At 59.6% G+C, this 7797-nt stretch overlaps 3 protein-coding genes across 3 annotated transcripts in view; 2 read left to right on the top strand and 1 right to left on the bottom strand.

Annotated features, from left to right (window-relative positions):
- The first annotated feature begins 2591 nt into the window (after window positions 1–2591).
- LOC125358518 (histone H1.0) lies at window positions 2592–4435 on the top strand. Its single transcript, XM_048355704.1, has one exon. It carries the CDS (start codon window positions 2739–2741, stop codon window positions 3321–3323), a length of 585 nt encoding a protein of 194 aa, XP_048211661.1. The 5' UTR covers window positions 2592–2738; the 3' UTR covers window positions 3324–4435.
- Window positions 4436–4955: 520 nt separating this feature from the next.
- Gcat (glycine C-acetyltransferase) overlaps window positions 4956–7797 on the top strand; it is a 5107-nt gene continuing 2265 nt past the window's right edge. The window contains exons 1-3 of the mRNA XM_048355667.1: window positions 4956–5185; window positions 6510–6640; window positions 7528–7629. Coding sequence (XP_048211624.1) covers window positions 4990–5185; window positions 6510–6640; window positions 7528–7629 — 429 coding nt within the window. The 5' untranslated portion in view covers window positions 4956–4989. The remainder of the gene's footprint in view (window positions 5186–6509; window positions 6641–7527; window positions 7630–7797) is intronic.
- Ankrd54 (ankyrin repeat domain 54) overlaps window positions 7069–7797 on the bottom strand; it is a 26008-nt gene continuing 25279 nt past the window's right edge. Inside the window, exon 9 of the transcript XR_007212320.1 lies at window positions 7069–7079. The gene's annotated coding sequence lies outside the window, so the exon portion shown is untranslated. The remainder of the gene's footprint in view (window positions 7080–7797) is intronic.

The following is a 7797-nucleotide window of genomic DNA, read 5'->3' as shown; positions in this document are numbered from 1 at the left end:
CAGGCAGGTCTGGAGGCAGCCTTTCCTCATCGTGTCCCCCTCAACCTCTGGGCCCCACTCTTGGGGCCCCCCCTCCCTTCCTTCCAGCTCCCTCAAACCGGGGTGATGATGGTGAATCCTCCCACCTGGAGGAGAAGGGTGGGGGGGGGAAGTCCGCTGGCTGGAACCCCCCTCCCCCAATTCTAGCTCTAGTTATGGGAGAGAATCGCAGGTCTGGGAAGGGGTCGAAGGGGCCCCCTTCCCTCCTTCAAGCCCTGCAAAGAGGGGGTGATGGGTGGCGATCGATCGACTTCTCCCGCTCCCTGGTGGGAGGGGCAAGCGCTTTACAATAACAATGTCCACATCATTGTCGTGGGATCCCTTCAGCCTGGTTCTGAGGGGCCTGAAAGGTGGGTGGGTGGGGGGCATTTCTCTGGGGAAGGTCCCTGGGGGTGGGGTGACACTCCTCTGGGGGAAGGTCTCCGCTCTTGGGGCATTTCCCCCCTCTTCCAGGTCTTAGTGAGATGCTGGCAAATGGTCCTTGAACATAACCCAAACAAACCTGCCCCCAGAGTGCTGTGTTTTCAGACAGGAAACTTCCAGACAATGGACTTGTGAGTGCAGAACCCTGACCTTTTGAACTAACCTGGCCCTTCACTACCGGCCTTCCTTGCCTGAGCTACAGAGAAGAAGGCATCTGACACTTGGTCTTCCCCCGGCCCTCCATGTTTTGGGCGAATCCATCACTGTTTTGCTCTGGCCTCTGAGACCCCCGGGGTCTAGTAGAGGCCCTGGGACATCACCCCCCAACTACAATTACTGGGCCCCACTGCACCAACCCAAGCCTTCCCCACCCCCTATCTCTGCAGAATACAGGGATTGCAAACAGCTCCCTTACTAGAGATTTGTTCATTGGCTGGGGGGGGGGGCAACCCCCAGGGAAGGTATTGTCTAATTAAAGAGTGTGGGACCTGCTTGATAAGTGGATACAGGTGGGTTTGGGGGGCCCTGCCAGCAAGCATCCCAAACTTATCCTAACCCCAGGGCAGCTGCCATGGGACCTGGTATACAACGAAGGGCTCACAGACCAGGGGTCTCGGGGTCTCTGGAGTCCCTGCTATTGGCCTTAGAGCCCCTGCAGCTCCTCAACGCCCCTGAACCCCACCCCACCCCCACCCCTGAGACCAGGGCACCCCTTGTCCAGCTGTCTAGATGGCCAAGGCAGCCGGGGGAAGACACAGGCATGTTAACAAAGACATCACACTTCCCACCAAAATGGCCGTGGTCCTAGCCAAGGCTCCTTCCCCGACCATGGCACACATCCTGAGGATTGGTCAGGATCCAAGGGATGGGACCCCATCTTCAGTCTCCTCCCCCCCCCCCACCCCAAGCACCCTGATTTTGAGTTGAAAGTATTCAGGGCCTCTCTTCATCCTAGGGGCCCCAGGATGGGGCAACTCTTCCATGGTGGAGATTTGCCCCCCCCCCACCTCCGCCCTGCCCCTGCACACAGCCTTCCTCCAAGGGGGCTGCACCCCCAGAACTGGAATGGCCTCGCCCCCCCACACCCCCAAGCACCCAGGCTGAGGGAAGCATGTAAATGAACCGCCAGCCAGTGAGGACAGAGGGGAGAAGTGGGGGGCCCTGGGAGCGAGCCGACCACCCGGGAGGCCCCTCCCCCCATCCCCGGGACCCCCGGCTGGAGTTGGGGTGCCTCCTCCGGGTGGGGGGCCTGCAAGCCGAGGCCAGGGGGGCCGCGCTGGGGGAGAGGCGGCCCCGGAGGGGGAAGGGACGAAGTTTGAAAGTGCCCGGGCAACTCTTCCAGGGAAAGTTTCCTCGGGGGGGGCCCCCCGTGGACGGAGAGGGGCCGGGGTGCGGGGGGCCGGCGGCGGGGGGACCCCCGAGAGGGCGGCGGACCCCGGGAAAGCGACCCCTCCCCCTGTCCCGCTCCAGCCCGGCTGGGAGTCGCCCAGGTCGGGGCCGCGTGTGTTAGTTGGGGTCGCTTTTCAGCCGCTCCCCCAGGTCGGGGGGCACCGCAGGAGGTCGGGAGTGGGGGTCCCCGGTAGCCCCAGGGGAGGGCTTTACTAGGAGGGGTCCCCCGCTCCGGGGCTCCCCGGCGCGGCAGAGCCAGCCCCCCGCAAAGGGGAAATGTCCCGGCGCCCCGGCGGCCCTCGGCGCCGTTTGGGGCGCTTGGAGGGCGCGGGGGGCGTCGGCCGGGCCGGCGGGGCCCCCAGCGGGGAAGCCCAGGGACCCGGGCAGCCGCCCCGGGGGCTGGCGAAGGCGGCGAAGGCCCGGGCGGGGGAGAAAGGTCGGATTTGCCGAGCGGAAGAAACACAGATGGCGGCGGCGCGGCGCCATTCCGGGCCGGGAGCAGGCAGCCAGCAGCCCTGTCCTCACCGCGGTCCGCCCGCCGCCGCTAAATACCCGGATGCGCCGCCCGAGCGCCAGACGCGGAGCTGGGGAAAGGGAGGCGGCGCAGGCGGAGCCCCAGCACGAGCCCGAGCCCCGGCCGGAGCCCCAGCCCGGCGCCCTCCGCCAGGCCCCGCTCCGCCGCCGGCGCGGCCGCTCCTCCCGCCCGGCCCCGCCGGGGCGCGGCTGCCCGACAGCGCGCCCGGGCCGCGCCTGCCGGTCGGGGTCCCCGAGAGCCGATCCCCGGGGGCGCGCAGCAGCCGCCGCCTCTGCGCCAGCCTCGCACCGGGGGCGACGACCAACTTGGCCGGGCGCCTTCCGCAGCCGGGGCGGCCGGGCCCGCCACCACCATGACGGAGAACTCCACGTCCGCGCCCGCCTCCAAGCCCAAGCGGGCCAAGACCTCCAAAAAGTCCACCGACCACCCCAAGTATTCAGACATGATCGTGGCCGCCATCCAGGCGGAGAAGAACCGCGCGGGCTCCTCGCGACAGTCCATCCAGAAGTACATCAAGAGCCACTACAAGGTGGGTGAGAACGCGGACTCCCAGATCAAGCTGTCCATCAAACGCCTGGTCACCACCGGCGTCCTCAAGCAAACCAAAGGGGTGGGCGCCTCGGGCTCCTTCCGGCTAGCCAAGAGCGACGAGCCCAAGAGGGCAGTGGCCTTCAAGAAGACCAAGAAAGATGTCAAGAAGGTGGCCACGCCGAAGAAGGCAACCAAACCCAAGAAGGCCGCCCCCAAAGCCTCCAGCAAGAAGCCCAAAGTCACCCCAGTCAAGAAGGCCAAGAAGAAGCCGGCTGCCACGCCCAAGAAAGCTAAAAAACCCAAGGTGGTCAAAGCCAAGCCCGTCAAAGTATCCAAGCCCAAGAAGGCCAAACCAGTGAAGCCCAAAGCCAAGTCCAGCGCCAAGAAGGCGGGCAAGAAGAAGTGACAGCCCAAGCCCTGGCTTGCAGACACTCCTTCCTCTCTCGCCTCTTTTCTGTAAATACTTTCCCCTTTCTTCATTGCCCATTCTAGTCTGACTTTATAAGACACAGAATTCCTGATGCCTCAAGAAATTGTGGACGGATTCTTTTTTCTTTTTCTTTTTTTTTTTTCTTTTCCGTAACCAGTCGTGCAAGAAGAGCAGCCACACATCTCAAGGATGAGAATATACTTCTATTTTGTCCTGGCCATTTGCTGTCAGTCTTCTGGGGTTAGGGACTTGAGTGGACGTTTGTGTTTTCCTGGTGGCTTGTTTGCTGTGAAGGCAGGTGGGGAGGAGAACCGGCAAGGCCGTTTGTTCTGCTGCTTTGAGAGAAGGGGCCAGGAGCTCTTCTAAGTTGGGCTGTCTGGAAGTTTTAGCCTTTGGTGAGGAGGGGAGAGTGAAAAAACTGGCCACCTGGCAGTAGTGGACAGCAGGGGTGTCCAGGCCTGTTTCCTCCTCACTTCTTGTTCCTCTGCCCTGTGGCCTTGCTATTGTCTTAGGGAGAGAAGGGGAATTCTAGAGTGATAGCTCTAGTGCAGAAGGTGTAGCTTCTCCCGGTCAGCTGGGAACTCACCATGGGGGCCGGGGAGCTTTCTGTAGGCAAAGTCTCTTGATTAGTAGTAGTTGGAAATTTTGGGGGGGGGGGGAAGGGTGGGGAGTCAGTCAACCAAGTGCCTCAGTGTGCCCTGTTGAAGCTGGGATTTTCCACCCATTGGGTGGATTGGTCCTAGAGGAGGACTTTTTTTTCTTGTCTGCTCCACCTGTATTTAGGGTGGCTTTGCTTGGCCTGCGGCCGCTTTAGAAGCCTCCCGATCTCTTCTGCTTCCGAGTCTTTGCTTGTAGGGGAGCAGGGAGCCTAGGACTTCCGTAGTGGAATTTGCTGAGTAGCTTTAGGTCTGGTGCATGTGTGTCCATATGTATATATGCATAGCTAGGGCGATCGTCATACGCCTCTTACCAGGAGCTGGGAGAAAAAACCTGTACAGTTGTCTTTCCCTTATTTTTAATAGGAAGATCGCGCACTTGCGCACTCTTCTTCCCTCCCCTTTTTAAACAAGTGTTATTTGTGCTGCCGGGGGTGGGGGTGGGGTGGAAATTTGCTGTCGTTGTAATTTTAAAACTTTAAAATAAAATTGGAAAAGGAAGACCTGAGCGTCGTGGTTTTTTTTTTTCCCCTCTCTCAAACTAGAGGAGAATGTGGGACCATGGGGGTTGGGGGGAGCGGGGGAAGCAAGCTCGCACCTGAGCTTCGAGGGAGAGTTGACGGAAACCAAAGGACCTGGGTATTGGGGGACGGTCTACGGGCGTCTTTTGGGATCCAGGGGGCACCCCGTTTCCCGCCCAAGGTGAGTGGTGGGAGGGGAGGGGCGGGGCGCGACTCCCCCGGCCCCCCAGTCCCCCCCAGCCCCCCCACGGCTTCCCCTCCAGTCTCCACTTCCAAATCCATCCACTTCGGTCCCCGGCTGTGACCGCCAGGCCACGCCCATCGTTCAGGCCACGCCTCCCTCCCCCTTTAAGGTGGTCCCTCGGGCGCTGATTGGCTGCCTGGGCCCGGCCTTCCCCACGTGACGGGCGGAGCCGCCGGCGCTCGGCGCACTGGTCCGGGACGCGTCGTCCGAGGCGGCGCGCGATGTGGGCTGCGGGCTGGCGGCGCGCGGCGGCCGGCGCGGGCCCCCGCGGACACCGCGCGCACTCGGCGCTGGCGCAGCTGAGCGGGATCTTGGAGGCGGAGCTGAAAGGGATCCAGGAGTCTGGGTTGTGGAAGAATGAGAGGGTCATCACCTCCCCGCAGGGCTCGCACGTCCACGTGGACGGCGTGTCCGGAGGTAACTTCCACCCCGGGGAGTCGGTCCGGGTACCCCGCTGGGGGGTCGGGCGCTGCTTTCAGGGCTTGCCCCGGGAGTGCCGCGTCCCCGCAGGCGACCCCCGCCCCCCCCCCCCCCCGCTCCCGCGCGCCGTGGCTCCCCAACCTTACCCGGTTAAACCCGTTTCAAGGGCGGGAGGGTTGCCCGTGAGCACTTTTTGGTGCAGGGACCCAGCCCTGTGAATACATGAGAAAAAGACACCCAGTCTGGGAAACGGGAGTGAGATCCTGTTCCATATCTAAAAACAAGCCGGGTGCTGGTGGCTCGTAGTACCTGTAACCCTGGCAAACTCAGTAGGCTGAGGTCTGAAGATCACGGAACAAAGCTAACCGGGGCAGACCAGGCCAGACTTTGTATCTTAATTGGAGACGATCCAATTAAGAAACAAAAAGCTAGAACTGGAGTTTGTGGCACAAATGATAGATCCAAAAAGTTGAGTGAGCCAGGCACTGGTGGCTCGTGGGAATCCTAGCTACTCAGGAGGCTGAGATCTGAGTGGGCAGGAAAATCCGAGAGACACTCTTCAATTAACCAGCAAAAAGCCAGAAGTTGGGATGTGGCTCAAGGGACAGAGCTGTAGCTTTTGAGCATAAGAAACAAGGACAGCACCTAGGCGGTGAATTCCAGCCCTTGGACTGGCACAAAAAAAGGGGGGGGGGGCGAAGCTGAGGGAAAGTGTGAGGCCCAAAGTTCGGGCCCAGTATCAGCATAAAAATAAATAAATGGGAGGGGGGAAGAACAGAAAAGAAAAGAAAAAAGGGGGGGGGGACATTTGGATACCCACGTCCTCAGCCTGTTTTTGCCTGCCAGGCTGGGAAACTTCCTCCCAGGTCAGCTGTGTTCACTTTGTGCTATAGGATTGGGTTTTGAAGTCTCCAAGGCACCCTGCTTGGGGACATGATTCTGTACGGGCAAGGGAGTTAACTGTGTGTCCTCTGTCTTCTTTTACTTGGGAGAAGGTTCGGCTGAGGTGAGGGCTTGGTAGCCTCCGGGCATGGGAGAGGCTGTTGAGGAAGGGGTGGGTTCCTGTGATTTGAGGCCAAAGTTTAAACTTCTCATCCTTATGCCCACAACCCAGAAAGAAGATCCTGTCCTGATCCTCCCTTTGACGCGTTATTAGATTCACTGTTTGCTGGGGACTCCAACCTGGACTTGGTCTTAGAGTGGATTCTCCTTGGACAGATTTATCTTCACTTCCTTTCTGGCCCATCTCCTCAGGGCCTGGTGATTACTTCTGTGGACCCTGCTTGCCTGAATTGCTTTGCCCATCTCTCTTTCACTCCAGGAATCCTCAACTTCTGTGCCAACAATTACCTGGGCCTGAGCAGCCACCCTGAGGTGATCCAGGCAGGTGTGCAGGCTCTCAAGGACTTTGGAGCTGGCCTTAGCTCCTCCCGCTTCATCTGTGGGACCCAGGTACACAGCTGTCTGCTTCCCACAATCACCAGGGCTGCTTTAGCCAGATCACCTAATCCCAGGGCTCTAAACCCATTGTAAGCCCCAGAGCTACAGGGTCTGTAGCAAGGCTGGAGCGGAAAGACCTGCTTTGCCGAGAACACTTCTGCTTCAAGCCATGTCTTAGTGGCTCACACCTATAATCCTTTGCTACCCAAGAGGCTGCTATTTGAAGACAGGTTCGTCAAAGTCAACCCAGGGAAGGAAAGATGGTGAAACTCTTTTATCTTCAGTTAATCAGCAAAAAGCCAGAAGTAGAGCTGGGGCTCAAATGGTGGAGCACAAGCATTGAGTGAAAAGGCCAAGCAAGGGTGCAAGGCTTTGAGTTCAAGTCCTAGTACTGGCATCAGAGAGAGAGAGAGAGAGAGACCCGCTCCTGTTTGTGATTGTCACCTCTTTTCTCTCTGAACGATGAGATACAGTGAACATCACAGGTAGAACTCCTCTTCTATCAGGCACTTTTGGACAAAACTTGCATTCAGACTAAACAGCTTTCAAATCTAACAAGTAGAGTCCCAAGTGAATGCAGAGTTATTCATGTGATCCTCTTTTGGGCCATGGAATACCCCCTCCCCCCCCCCCCAAAAAAAATGCTGAGCCCGACATTAGGAAGGTACATCTTCCCCACCGGCATTTGTAATTCCACAGACCAAGTCTAGAACGCCTCACTGGGAGAGCTCCCAGACTCCTGAGGCCTGGGGGGTGGGCGGCTGAGGCTGCAGGCTTTCTGGCGGGGGTCATCTGCGTGTGGCTCTGTCATGGAAGACTTGTCCATCTGCCCACCCTGCCCCATCCCACCCCCACCGCCCCAGGCGTTAACACCTGCCTGTCTCACAAACTTCCTTTAGACCATCCACAAGAATCTAGAAGCCAAGCTAGCCCGCTTCCACCGGCGGGAGGCAGCCATCCTTTTCCCCAGCTGTTTTGATGCCAACGCGGGTTTCTTTGAGGTGTGTGGTGCTGGGGAGGGCTTGCGGGTGGGCAGTCGGGAGAGTCTGGTCACAGGCCAGCGCCGCACCTGGAGGCTCTGGTGCCCTTTCTGTACGGAGGTTGGGTGAGGATGGCCAAGGAAGGCTGGGGCTTGTAAAGGAGCCCAGCTTCCGGGGAGTTTGCGGGGT

Source organism: Perognathus longimembris, chromosome 1 (genome assembly GCF_023159225.1).
Source record: "Perognathus longimembris pacificus isolate PPM17 chromosome 1, ASM2315922v1, whole genome shotgun sequence".
NCBI classification, from domain to species: Eukaryota; Metazoa; Chordata; class Mammalia; order Rodentia; family Heteromyidae; genus Perognathus; species Perognathus longimembris.
The sequence above is the reverse complement of the archived record's forward strand: the minus strand, read 5'-3'. Positions and strand labels throughout refer to the sequence as shown.

Excerpts from the sequence above, each read along its gene's own strand:
- LOC125358518 (XM_048355704.1), top strand. The coding sequence starts at position 2,739 with ATGACGGAGAACTCCACGTCCGCGCCCGCCTCCAAGCCCAAGCGGGCC.